Source organism: Schistocerca gregaria, chromosome 2, assembly GCF_023897955.1.
Source record: "Schistocerca gregaria isolate iqSchGreg1 chromosome 2, iqSchGreg1.2, whole genome shotgun sequence".
Lineage (NCBI taxonomy): Eukaryota > Metazoa > Arthropoda > Insecta > Orthoptera > Acrididae > Schistocerca > Schistocerca gregaria.
In genome coordinates, this window is record NC_064921.1 from 456,621,608 (window position 1) to 456,636,931 (window position 15,324).

The 15,324-nt window shown below is 36.1% G+C and overlaps 1 protein-coding gene across 5 annotated transcripts in view; it reads right to left on the reverse strand.

Moving 5' to 3' along the window:
• Window positions 1–15,324, reverse strand: part of LOC126325636 (nucleoprotein TPR-like) — a 263,392-nt gene that overhangs the window by 16,630 nt on the left and 231,438 nt on the right. For all 5 annotated transcript variants that reach the window (XM_049995265.1, XM_049995267.1, XM_049995269.1 and 2 more), the window contains one exon: window positions 3,809–3,892. In XM_049995265.1, the coding sequence (XP_049851222.1) occupies window positions 3,809–3,892 (84 nt within the window). The remainder of the gene's footprint in view (window positions 1–3,808; window positions 3,893–15,324) is intronic.

The following is a 15,324-nucleotide window of genomic DNA, read 5'->3' on the forward strand; positions in this document are numbered from 1 at the left end:
CCAACTGGAAAGGAAATATTGTTCCTAAAGGGAAAATAGATGCAGATTTCAGGTAAACAGTCATACAATGTTTGTACGTAATATAATAGTGTAAGCAAGTTGCTTAGAAATATTATAACAAAAGACGATTATCAATTCCTTTCATCTACACAAATTTTCAATTTATTTTTAAGTTTTAATGCAGGAAACTCGTAAAAGTGTGTTATTCGCTGAAGTATACAGGTTAATCGTATGCTAATATCTGTTTACAGATGAAAACACAATTATTTTTGGGAAGTTCTCAGCTGCTGAGAAGGAACTATTTTTGACAGAATTCAGCAACCACACCCGAATTCCATTACCAATCATGGAAGGACAGCAAACTATTATTAGGTAACTGGCATGACAACAATATTACTTTATTAACTCTTTCATTCTCAAACTTTGCAAATCATTGATTCAATTTTTGAAAAATAATTAAAAAGAAAATAACATAAATATGTGAGTTATGGCCCAAGACCTTACATTTCTGCACTTGTTAGATTATTTCAGGATTCACTTTATATATGTCACTAACATTCCAGTAAAGCATATGTTCAGCTCATGTCAAAAAAATTTACTAATACCCATTAGTTCATTTGTGTTGCACCAGCACAACACCATAAGGTCGATGGTAAATGAATCTATTTTATAGGGTTACCTTATTATGAAAATAATTCCAGTATTATGGTAATACAAATCAATTACCTAATTTTTAATTCTGCATGTTAAAGTCAGCTTCAAGGAAGTTATGGTATGCAAGAAAGTTTTTACTGCACTCCATAGCATAACAAAACACTGAGAGAAAGCTTTTATTGCACTCCATACCATAATAAAATGCTGAGTGGAGAGACCGTACCATCTACTTTGTGGAAGAGTGACTTTTCCACATGATGGTCATGGTAGAAACAGAAACCATTACTCAGTTCCAGAAAATACTAATGTCACGAAAGCACAATTCATAAACTCTTTTTCAGTACAGCTAACACATTATGGACACTGTGGTAGGAAGAAGAGATACCTCTCAAATACTTTATCTGTGAAGAGCATGTACGATTACTTTCTTGGAAAATGTGCTTCCAAAATTTACATAATTTACAGGTCTCAAGGCAATACTACTGACCCAGGATTGTTAAAAAAAATATCCTTATTTTTACAATTGTTTCAAGAATCATTACAACTATGGCTTTCTTGTCCTCAACTGGATGTCTGTAGTGAATGTGAGAGGCTTAAATGTGAAACTGAAAGAAAAAATAAAACTGCTATCAAGACGGCAGCGGAAAATGAGTTGAAACTCCGTAAGCTTCAGGCATGTCAGTTCTATGATAACATGAAACACTGCAAAAAAACTTGTACAAATGAAGAGGCAGAGAGGCAGGAATATCAGGAATGATCACATTTGATTTCATGCACAATGTGCCTATTCCACACATACCAGTAACTGGTGTTTTTTATTTGCAGCAGCAATGGGTATTTATATTTCTTATTTGTATATTTTCTGATGGCAAGCTTTCATCTACATGTACATGTACAATGAACAAAAGCCTGAACAGAACAGAACAGGAATCCCACAATGGTTCAATTTTGGAAGACTTCAGTTCATAGTGGTAGATTTTCCAATGTTTTCCATGTGTCCAGACCGTGGATTATCTGACAATGCTTATGATACGGATCTTGCAAGTCTGGTATTACAAAAAAGGACAAAAGATACACTGCATACTCCCCACCAATTGTTCACGGTACTGCAGAAAGCAATGAAACTCATGCATGTTGAACTGTACGCACAAGACCTTATCATAAATATATAGAAATATATAGATAAATTTTTAAGAAATATGTAACTGTGGAAGGAGAAAAATGGGCATTACGCAATACAAAATATTTGAGTACACTGTTTAGTCAAAATTTATGTTTGTTTCATGAAATAGCAGTGGAATGGTGAAACATGAATTTCCTCTGATTTAGAGTGGGATAGTCTCATTTTCACAGTGTGCCAAGAGCATAAACAGATGTCATTCCTCTGAAACCTGAGGAACTACAGGACGTTACAAGCAATACTGGTGCACTCTCTTAGCAGTTCGGTGAGTATTTTGATAATATTCTAAGGAAATGTGCCATTAATAAAGTGACTGGTGGAGAGCAAGACAACAAATCTGGAAGTGAAGTCTGGCACAGTGATTACGAGAAAACAAGTTTATGAACATAACTGTCTGTGAAAAGAGAGAGAGGGTTTTTTATTAAATAAAAAATGTGGAAATGACTCTCCCATGTTACAAGCCACAGCACTAAAGAGGACATCAGTTCCCAGTATATTGTCTATTTTGATATGTATTGTTTAATTATGAATGTTTATACAACTAATAGGAATGTTTATGAGCATGTTGGAATGATTAAAAATAATATTTTGCATGAAAATATACCATTTTTTTCGTTACATGGTATTTATGATAAAATGAGTGTTGTTTAAATCAAAAAAGGTATATCTCGGTAATTTTGTAATACCACTTCCTATTATTTTTCCTTTATTCTATGGGTACTGATTTTGGTATAAGATTGCATTCTTCCTGATGAGCATGTGGGAGTATATATAAAGTGTAAGAATAACATTATTCAAGGTTATATATACACTTAAAAACAAGCACTGTAGTGTCTGCCAGCAGATGGCACTTGCTATGACGTCACTCTTTCACGCTCCACGCAGTGTGCGTAATAACCATATACCGTATGTTGCCTCAGTGGAATTGCACCTTTAGAGACAATTGACCCCTCTGTGTTATCAATACACCATGTGATGGGATATGAAGTGATTGTTCAACATTCCATATAGTAATGCCTTTATGAGAAAGTCAATGAGAGAATCGAGTCATAACTTTGTTGGTAATTATCACCAGTTATGAATATCATAAATTCATATATTCACAAACACACTGGCTCAAACTGCCATGTACATCTGTTGCCCAATTTTAATAAACGTCAGTGTTTAATTATACTCTGCAGTAATTTTGCACATGGACAGCTTGCTTCAGTGCCATAGTAGTCAGTTTATGTGGTATAAAATGAACCCTCATAAACCACACCAATAGTGATATTGATTTTCATGGAAACAATTATTGTGAAGCTCCTTCCTTCTTTCTTTGTGTCGCTGAACTATGGTAACAGAGACACAGGAACTGTCTGAATGTTAACAGATCATACGACCTGCACATGTGTAAATTCTAATTCTTTCCTAACCGTCCATTATTAGAGAGCCTTAGATGATGTCTTGAGATCCAGAACTTGTATTCTTTATGAAAATATTCATCATAATTATAACAGAACATTTGAGACTTCATTTTGGATGTTTTCAAAAATTGCCAATCAGTGTAAGTCCTCTGCCATGCACCTCATGGTTTGCACAGTGACCACTCTTTAGGTAGACTCAATTCTCAAGTCTGATTATCTGCACCTAGATAATTGGGAATCTGGTGTACATCAAAACACAGTTCCAAATGACAGAAAAAGTATCAAAGGTGACAGAAATTCTCCCAGAACATACAACCATTTTGACAAAATATAGCATGGATATAACCAAATTTGGAAAGAATGAGAAACAACATTACACTTGGCTTAACTTAGTTTTTTAAGAAGGGATTATTAACAATTAGGTAAGAACTATGTTCTGGTCAGATGTTTGTTCTGTCTGATAACACAAGTCACAAATTAAAAATTGGGCTTGTTTGATAAGAGTAGTCATGAAATGTATCTGTATTTCTTCATAAGCAAACCAAAATATTTTATTTCCAATGCTTACCATGATCAACTTCTTCCATCACATCTGAGCCACCCTGATCTTGATCTTCACTTTCTATTTGTTCCAGATCTGGTTCTTCAAGTTCTGAAACAATCCATAGAGCATTAATTCAATTAAATATCCCAAAACGGTTTAAATTTCTTAAATAGTGTTCAAACTGGTCTCTCCTCTCCAGAGAACTTAATAAAAAGAGAAACGGTAATGAAAGCATTATGTTAACATGTATACTCTTAGTAATAGATTTGTTACTTGACGTGTATAACTATACTCCGTTCATCATAAGAATAAACCTGATGTAAAGAAACACAAATGCAATGATTGGTCAGCAGCCTCAGCTCAGGAGGAGGGGAAGGAGGAAATGTGGACTTTTTGGTGGCTTGGGATTCTGTTGCCGACTGCCTTGCTAGCAACATAGCAGTACCGAAATATACCGTATTCCTTGAAGTCCGATATGGAAGGAGTTCAGAGATTACCAGATGACTAATACCTTCAGTGGGTTCAATGTTTAACTACATGGTGAAATCCCAGTAGAACACTTTTAAGCTCCACATTGCTAATGCAGAAAAATTACCTTTCTTTAAGTTAGGAATTTTCATCACTCTTCATTTGTATTATAGTACTTTGTTAGCTAAGTTCCAAGGCATGTTATGTTTTCCGTCAGATCACCTAAGAAGCATTTCACCTGAGTTTTACCATTATTTTCTTGTGTTCAAAAATTAAATGACATTCAAGACTATATTGTTCTCACTGTTTACACCACCACAGGCTAGTTGGGCCAGGTAGCTGGCCAGTGCTGTCCAAGTTAAATGAGCCAATAAAGCAGTTATCCAGTATTATCGTGACTCTATGTATGCATAACGCAAGCAAAATGTATCCTCATTATCGTACTTGATTATACTTTACACAGTTTGGCTTCCATTCCACCTGAAACAAAATCCTATGAGGTTCCAGCAAACATGAAAGAATACATAATGTAATGCTTACATGAGGTTTATTTCTTATGATGAACGGAGTAAAAATGGTAATAATGCGTAACAATAATGGCAATTCATCGATGGAAAATACATAAAATAAGGGAAAGGCAACCACTTACCTAGAGAGGGCTGGTTTGTGGTGCACAGAAACACATAATAGAAAAATGGAACACTAGCTTTCAAGCTATTGTTCTATTCCTAGTGAAAGTACACACAACAACACAGACAACCAAATGTACATGATTGCAGTTGCAGCAAGTCTTGCTGCTAACTTGAGAGTATGCATTTGAGTGTCTGTGTGGTTGTGTGAGAATCTGTGTACTCTCCTAGAAAAACAGAAAGGGCTCAAAAGACAGGCTTAAATGTTTTCTATTATGTATTTCTGTGTGCCACGCACCAGTCCCCTGTATGTAAATTGTTGTCTTTCTCTTATTTTACGTATAAATACTATTACCATACTGCAAGTGGCAGAACTATTACCATACTGCAAGTGGCAGCTAATGTCACCACCTCAACAATATATTCCTCACAGCATTTTATACGAACACCTTTTGACAACTCGCCTCTGTAGCTGAGGTTACTAACGCACATGTGTGTGATTATTCTTGACTCTGAGGCAAGCCGGTTTGAATCCCGCTAGTGGACGAAATTCTCACTATCAGTGGAAAGGGGAGGCGAGGTAGTGGGGTAAAGTTCCTTATCATCAGTCTTTGTGTCAGAGCTTGCGACACTGTTGATGGTGATTTGTCTGTTGGATGGAGACACTAATCTTAGCAGCCCCCTTGGTGCTATTCACAAGAAGTAGGCTACATTCAGGCCCTGGGGTTCACTCTCCCCTTTCATCCATAACACGACCCCAACACTACACTGTATGCTCATCACAGTAATCTACATGACATAGATACATACTTAAAGCTTCATGACAGGTTGCAGGAAGGCTAAGGCAAACCAACTCCATCAGGACCTTAAGCAGCACCTGCATCTGCTCCCCTTCTCTCATATCATGAATGTAGGACTCTCTAGTATTATCTTTTGACAGGATATATGGAAATGGCTGTAGAAAATAATACATTGTATCTAAGCTCTTTTTATCTACATCCACATCTACATGGATACCCTGCAAAATCACATTTAAATGCCTGGCAGAGGGTTCATTGAACCACCTTCACAATAATTCTCTGTTACTGCAATCTCGAACAGCACACAGAAAAAATGAACACCTATATCTTTCTTCGCAAGCTCTGATGTCTCTTATTTTATTATGATGACTGTTTCTCCCTATGTACGTTGGTGTCAACAAAGCATTTCCTCATTCAGAAGAGAAAGATGGTGATTGAAACTTCACAAAAAGATCCCACCACAATGAAAAACGCCTATGTTTTAATGATTCTACCCCAAATCCAGTATCATGTCAGTGACACTCTCCCCCTATTTCTCAAAAACACAAACTGTGCTGCTCTTCTCTGAACTTTCTCAATGTACTCCATTAATCCTACATGGTAAGGATCCCACACCAGGCAGCAGTAGTTCAAAAGAGGATGGACAATTTCTTTTGTATATCAGTTGCATCTTCTAAGTGTTCTACCAGTAAAACGCAGTCTTTGTATTGCCTTCCCCACATTTTGTATGTGTTCTTTCTAATTTAAGTTGCTCATAATTCTATTCTTAGGTATTTAGTTGAATTTATGGCATTTAGATTTGCCTGATTTATAGTGCATCTGAAGTTTAACAGATTCCTTCTATGTGGATGACTTCACACTTTTCATTATTTAGGGACAACCGTCAACTTTGCACCATACAGATACCTTTTCTAAATCGTTTTGTAATTTGTTTTGATCCTCTGAGGACTTTACTATACAATAAATGACGGCATCATCTGCAAGCAACCTAAGTCAGCTACTCAGATTGCCTTCTAAATCATTTATATAGGTAAGGAACAGCAGAGGGCCTGTAACACTACCTGGGGTAATGCCAGAGACTCGATGACTTTCTGTCAGTTACTATGAACTGTGACCTCGGACAGGAAATCATGAGTCCAGTCACATAACTGAGATGATATTCCGTAGGCACACAACTTTTAAGGTACAGTGTCATAAACCTTCAGGACACCTAGAAATACAGAATCAATTTGAAACCCCTTGAAATTGCACTCAACACTTCATGTGAGCAATGAACTACTTCTGTTTCACAAGAATGATGTTTTCTAAATCAATGCTGACTCTGTGTCAATAGACTGTTCTCGTCATGGTAATTTATAATGTTCGACCCAATGTATGCTCAAAATTCATAGCTAATGATACAGGCCTATAATTTAGTGGATTACTCCTACTGACTTTCTTGATTATTGGAGTGACCTGTGAAACTTTCCAGTCTTTGGTTATGGATCTTTTGTTGAGCGAGCAGTTGCATATGATTTTTAAGTATGGAGCTATTGCATCAGTATACTATGAAATGAACCTAACTTGTATACAGTCTGGACCAGAAGTCTTGCTTTTATTAAGCGATTTAAATCTCTTCACTGCTCTGAGGGTATTTACTTCTAATTTACTCACATTGGCAACTGTTCTTGACTCAAATTCTGGAATATTTACTACTTCTTTGGTGAAGGAATATCAGAATGCAGTCTTTAGTAACTTTTTAATTTATTATTTATTTATTTATTTACATTTTCTTTGCGTGGAGCCATCGTAATGACGGCTTTTGCAAACACCAGACTTAATACTATGGTTATATTTATACTTATAAAATACACTATATTCTGTAGCAGTTGCTTCTTATGTCCATTTTTTACATTTATCACATTACAACTGATATGCTAATGCCTCATGTTACAATCACTATCTTAAAATTCATTGGAAGAATATAAACATGAAGAGGCTTGCTTCAAGATGGTGGCTAGTGACAAGAGTAAATTGTGTCTTAAGTGCAATAAATTAATAAAAACCACGGAAATATTCGTGATCTGTGGATTATGGTGTTGAAAACAGTTTCACAGTGATTGTGTTGGTCTAAGCAACAGTGAAATACGTCTCGTGAGAAATTCGAAAGTGCGAATTAAGTTTTGTTGTGAAGCATGCGAGTCTGCCTTACATGTTCAGCTGACGAAAGAGGTAGGAACTACAAAGGATTGGGAAGCTGTACAATATTTAAGGGAAAGCGCGTCAAGTGCAGAAGTGAGTGATATTAACAAGACAAAAAGGTACAGCCACGTTGTAAAAAATAGTGTTTGTAATAACGGTAAAGGAGAAATCAAAAAGTTAAATGAACGATTAAAAAGTCTACAGCTAGTTGCTGATATACTGAGACGAGATATCACTAAACTTGAGAACAAAAACCGTGAGTTAAAAACATTGGTTGCGAGCACTAAACGCCAAAAGAGCATAAACAACTTAAAACATGCATTCCAGTGAAAGTACTGGTCAAAATTGCGTAAATAGGCCGAACTCAAATGCCAGTGAAAGTAATGGTCAAAACTGCATAAATAGGCCCAACTCAAATGCCCTTCAAAGTGAAAACAGTGGCCTAAAGTGTGTAAACAATTCAAAAACTATTTCTCGTGTAATGACAAACAAAGTGACTAAAAAAATGCCTTGCTCACAATGAAATATGTGGAATAAACCTAATCTCGTGGGCACAAACAAGGTCAGTGTGTTATCAGAAAGCAGCAGCAACCCCATAAACATTGAAAGTGAACAAGCCACCCAATGTGAAGATAAAAACATTGTAAGGAGCTGCAAAAACATCGCCAACAGCCAGAAACAGCGAACAAAGGAACACAATGTGCTCTTTCTAGCGGACGGCCACAGAAGAAAGCTAGCAAATACTCTATAGGATGTGAATACGGATCTTCGTGCAACTGGCATCATAAAACCCGGTGCGAGGACAGAAAATGTTGGATGCATCTCAGAACTCAAGAATACAACAAGGACAGTGACTTTGTTGTTTGTGCGACTTTTGCAAATGACGTAGCACATAATGAAGCCAAAAAGTGTATAACAGGTTTGAAATTTTTTTTAGATGTAAGTAAGGTAGAAAACACTTTTGTTGTGACGATACCTCATAGATATGACTTGATCTATAATTCATGTGTTAACAAAGAGATTCGTAAAACAAATATTAAAATCAAACAACTATGTTCCATTTATGCTAAATGTAATGTAGTGGATATTAGTAGACTTGAAAGAAATTTGCACACTGAACATGGTGAGCATCTAAATTACCGTGGGAAAACATTTTTGTGTCAGGAGATAAACAAAGTTGTAAATGAAATACGAGCTCGCAGCAGACTTGTCTTAAAAGACAGTCCCACAGAGCATGAATGTACACCTCCTTTTTTTAGAGAAAACGACATTGCAGACGAAGGAAAGTTAGAAACCACATTAAGTGGAAACTGCAGCAGTTTCATTCATTCAGATAATTGTGAAACCCTAGATCATGTAGCGAAAATAAATGAATACAGAAGGTTCTGTGAGAGTAGAATACCACTGTGTAGCAGTGACAGTTTCCTCCTCCTTCATATGAATGTACAATCTCTTAGGTGTAAAATCAATTAATTACAATTGATAAAATCAACTGCAGTGTTCTATGCATCAATGAACACTGGATGAAAGACACTGAAATAGACTTGTGTGTTCCTCTTGGATATTCGTTAGTTACAAGCTACTGCAGAAAAAGTATTACACATGGTGGGGTCTCAATATATGTCAAAAGTGACCTTGAATTGCATTACTCAGTTATAGACCTTGGTAGAATATGCCTTGAAGCTACAACATAAGTAGCCGGTGTGGCAATGCACGAACAGAAAACTGTAATTGTCTCTATCAATCAAATCCCAGGCTCTGATGAGATAGTATTTATAGAAAAAATTAATACTTTAATATTGTTGTTGTCAAAATATAAACAGCATAGAATTGTAATTGTAGGTGATATTAACATAGCTATAAGGGCAAAGAAAAAAAAATGTAATTCATATGATTAACACTCTGAAGTCATTAAACTATTACTGTCTCAATGAAAAACCCACTAGACTGAACGCATGCCATGATACCATAATTAGCAATGTACAAAGAGACTCCATACAATGTGATGTAATAGAATTAGGAATATCAGATCATGCAGGGCTTTGGCTTCAAATAGAAAAGTTAGCCTTCAGTTCTACAGAGAGAGAAGTGACATATAGAATTCTAGGTGAATCCAATGTAAACAAAATGATAAACCAGTTAAAAGAAATGGATTGGACTCATGTAATGGAGAACAAGAAAACAATTAATAAATGTTTTTCCATATTCCTGACAGAGATCAAGCATATAGTAGAAATGACATGCCCCTTGGTAACCAAAAGGTACAAGAGTAATATTACTCATAAGCAACAAAATACTAACAAATGGTACACCTCACAACTTAAACTCATAGTACTACTGATGATTATGAAAGACATATCTCATAACAGTGATAGGGACAAGGAAAATTACACTAAAATGAGAAACCTTTACAGATTAGAAATAAAAAATGCTAAGTGCTGTGCAAATGATGAATATATTTTAAATTCTAAAAATAAATGTAAAGCTGCCTGGACTGTCATTAAAAGGGAAGTAAATAATACCAATAAAGAAAGGAGTATCCCTATTGACTGCAATATTCTCAATGAATATTTTGTAAATAGCGTCACCACCCCACCCATCAATTCTGCCTCTGATGCAGAAGCATTGCTCACTTGTGCAAAACAGACAAGAAGTGAGAAGTTCACTTGGATCCGAATCACATTAAATGATATTCATAAATCAATAAACAAATTAAGTAATTCCAAAACAGAAGATTATTATGGACTCAGTAATCTCATCATTAAATGTATAGCAAAAGAAATTGAAATGCCACTTCTCTCACTATCAAGTACTAGATGAAGGAATATTCCCCGACTGTCTTAAGCTCACAGTTACATTGCCTGTGTATAAAAAAGGTGAAAGAAACCTCCCAAATAACTACAGACCCATTTCAATAGTACCAATCATATCCAAGTTAGTAGAAAATTGTGTGCATAAGCCAATATACAGGTATTTTGAAACCAACAATATTTTAAATGAACAACAGCTTGGCTTCAGGTCACTCCTATCAACTGTAAAAGCAGTAGAAGCTTTGGTAAGCAATGTTTATGAATGGTATGAAAAAAGGGTATCAATGTCTGGAACACTTATTGACCTAAGTAAAGCTTTTGACTCGGTGTCACATGGCATACTCATCAAAAAGTTAAAATACTATGGCATTGAAGATGACACACTCCGACTATTCAGATCTTATCCAAGCAATAGGTTACAACTTGTATGTGCAAATAGGCAGAGGTCAGAAATACTCCCTATAGAAAGAGGAATACCCCAAGGCTCTGTTCTTGGACCTTTCCTGTTCATTGTCTATGTTACTGACTTCTCGAATTACATACCATGTAAGAACATACTATATGCTGACGATATGACATTAATAAGTACAGGAGAGAACTTACAGAATGTACTGGACAAAAATAGAGAAATGATGCAAATGGCTAATTACTGGTGTCAGGCTAACCAGCTGTGCATAAATCAAACAAAAACAGAAGAAATAATATTTAATCTCAAAGTAACTAAAAATGAAAACAAAACAGTGAAATTATTTGGGCTAATCATAGACCAAAAGCTCTCTTGGGAAGGACACACTAATTATCTATGTAGTAAACTAGCACAAGTACTTTTCTTATTGTATAAATTAAGAAACAGTGTGAGCAAGCAATTGCCACTCCACTCGTACTATGCTTTTTTTCATTCCCAACTGCAATATGGAATATTGCTTTGGGGTAACTCCCCAGGGGCTGAATGTATTTTCAGATGGCAGAAGAAAGCAATCAGGTGCATGGAGGGGTTAACACCCAGAGAGTCCTGTAGAAATTATTTTAAATCTCTTGGTGTAATGACAGTGCCAAGCATGTACATATATAACTGTCTAATATATGCCAGAGAAAATCTGAAAAAACTGAGCATGAGATGTGATGTGATGTGATGTGCATGCACACAGTACAAGAAACAGTCACCTGCTGGACTTGCCTTCCACAAGACTTGCTGTAGTCCATAATAACTATAAGTATTTAAGCATAAAATTTTTCAATAAGTTACCATGCTCAGCTCGTACAGTACCACTAAATAAATATAACAATACATTGCAAACCTGGCTAAAAAACAACAGAATTCTATACAACTGAAGAATTCTTAGAAACTAATCATCAAAATATATGTTTTACCTAAGTTATGAAGAAAATGTTTTGATATTATATAAGCTTGTTATTTACTGTGATTCTTTTTTATGTGTGTATTTAATTACTGTATAAAACATTGTTTTATATAATGCTGAAGAAAAGGTCTTTAGTTCCTTTTCTCCCCTATTTGAATATCATACTGGAAGTAAAACCCTCCGTAAACTTTGACGAAGCCAATTGTATGAAAAATACTGAAAGGCTAATAAAAATATTCTATTCTATTCGAAAAGAGTTTAATTTTATTTTAAAGACATTTCCCAGTACGTTCTTAGAGAGTTTGGTAGCTTGTTATACCAAATCAAATCACTGATATATGGACTTCGTCATTTTTAACGTTGTTCTGTTACGGAAATAGTTACACTTTGTTCTAGTGTTGCGATCGTGTACATCACTGCCCTTGGTAGCTTCTGTTGGTTGACTTATAAAAAATACAGCTATTTTGAAGATGTACACAGAACATATTGTCAGATATTCGTGCTGCACCAACGCTTCACGACATGGATCTCTATGTCCCATCCCATGTATAATTCTTATTGCTCTTTTCTGCAGTAGTAGAATTCTTTTTAAATGTGTATCAGCTGCACAGCCCCATAGTTCAATTCCGTAATTGAGAAAGGGGTAAAGTGTTCCAATATACTAATTTCAGTGCTTGGCTAGGAACTATCTTTCCGAGCTGGCTGAGGTAATATATGGCACTACTGACTTTTCCGCATACGAAATTAATGTGGTATGTCCACCGCAAATTTTCATCAACATATACACCCAGGAATTTACAGTTACCATTTTCTGTTGCAGAGATATTACACACACTTTTCATATTGTTGTGATGAGAACTGCCTGTTTTAAATGTCAGTAGTTGAGATTTGGTGATATTCACCTTTAGTTCCTGAGCATTGAAGTATTTTGTTACTTCTGTTACACCACTAGCAGCAAGAGATTCTATTTCTTTAGTTTCACTCCCATAGAATAAGATAGATGTGTCATCTGCATAGCTTACAATATGGGAGCTAATGGGTTGCGCAATGTCGTTAGTATATATAAGGAAGAGAAAGGGTCCAAGGATTGAGCCCTGTGGAACATCTTGTAATACAGGTTCACTGGTGGACTGGGTGTTCATGATTTTATTATCTTGTTTTTATGACAATGTAGTGCTTTGCATACGATTCAACAGGTACGTGGTTAGAGGATTCATTGCTTGATTCACAATACTATAAGATTTTAGATTTTAAAGAAGTACCCTGTGGTTTACCATATCAAATGCTCTTGTCAGGTCCAAAAATATACCCACAGTCTGCATCTTCTGGTCCAACAAACAGTGAACTTCATGGATGAACTGTGTAACTGCTGTGGTTGTACTTAGCTCTTTTCTGAAGCCATGCTGCGAATCTACAAGCAGTGTATGTTTTGTGAAAAAGGCATTTAGTTGGGAAAGGATAATGATTTCGAATATCTTACTAAAAGTGGGAATTTATGATACTGGTCTATAGTTGGAGACTTCTTCCTTACTTCCCTTTTTATGCACTGGTTTCACTACACTCATTTTTAGAACCGTTGGATACATGTTTCTCTAATGCTGCAATTAATCAGGGGAGTAAGAGGTTTAGAAATTTCTTTTAAGCATGCTTTAGTAATAGCACTGGAAACACCATCCCATCCAGATGAAATTTTTTTTTTTAGCATGTATACTGCCCTGCGAACCTCCTGCTCATTCACTTCCACAAATTCAAATTCGGTACATTGGGTGAGATGGCATCGGATCTCTATCTGTGAATCTGTAATATGCGTTGATTGTTCACCAGAAATGTAGTAGTTATTAAAAATATTACATATAGTAGTTGGGTTTTTTATAATGTTACCATCATGTCTTATGCTGAGTGGTTCCATGTTCATCTGTTTCAGTGACAATTTCCATTGCTATTGCACAGAGAAGACATTGACTGCGTCATGCTGTAGCATACTTTACATACAATCAGAATCTCTCTGGATTTTCTGTCAGGTTTCAAGACAAAGTTTCATTGTGGAAACTATTATTATAAGAATCTTGCATTGAAGTCCGTGCTACATTTTGAGCTTCTCTAAAAGATCACCAATCTTGGAGGTTTTGTGTTCATTTCAATTTGGCACACTTTTTTCGTTGTTTCTGCAACAGTTTTCTGACTTTTGTGCACCAAGAGGAATAAGCTCTGTGGTTCATTAATTTATTTGGTACAACTATCTTAACTGCTGTTGATACTATTTCTTTGAATTCAAGTCACACCAGGCCTACATTTCAGTACACTGCTAACTTCAAAGGGTTGGAGGTAATCTCTCAGGGAGGCATCAAGTAAATGTTTTGAGGATTTTGGAGTTTCAATATACAGTCTCGCTACAGCCCTGTGTTGGCTAATCCCTTTGTCTGTTTTGATGCTTGTTATTAGCTCAGACTTAACTGTTGCTAAGAGGTCAAGTGTGTGTTCACAACAGTTTACTATTTGAATGGTCTCACGAGCTAACTGCTCGAAATAATTTTCAGAGAAAGCGTTTAGCACATTTTTCAATGGTGTTTTATGTGTATTGCCAGATTTAAACACATATTTTTGCCAACACATTGAGGGTAAATTTAAATCACCACCAACTATAATTGTATGAGTCGGTTACGTGTTTGAAATTATATTCAAGTTTTCTTTGAAACTTTCAGCAACTGTATAATCTGAGTTGGAAGGTCGGTACAGTGATCCAATTATTATTTTATTCTGGCTGCCAAGAATGACCTTTACCCTTACTAACTCTCAGGGCCTGTATCTACTTCAATTTCACAACAAGATAAACTACTTCTAACAGCAACACATCACTACCAACTGTGTTTAGCCTATTCCTTCTGTAACACTGTTGGGTCATTTGCAAAAATTTTGGTTGAAGTTATTCCAGTTTTAGCCAGCTTTCAGCGCGTGTAAGGATTTGAGCATCAGTGCTTTCTATTAGTGCCTAGAATCCTGGTACTTTCACAACACAGCTATTACAATTTACAACTGTTATACCAATGGTTCCAGGGATCTATGTTCTTCCTGTGTTTGACTTGAATCCTTTGAGACTGAAGCCCTTGTGTGTTTCCTCGAGACCCTCTGACTGAAAAAGCCACCCAGTCCATACCACACAGCCCCCGCAACCTGTGCAGCTGCATCCTATGTGTAGTGGACTCCTGATCTACTTAGCAGCACCCGAAAGCCAACCAACTTTCTTGCCCTCCTTGGGAGCCATGTCCCCAAGTGGCCCCGTAATACGCCTAG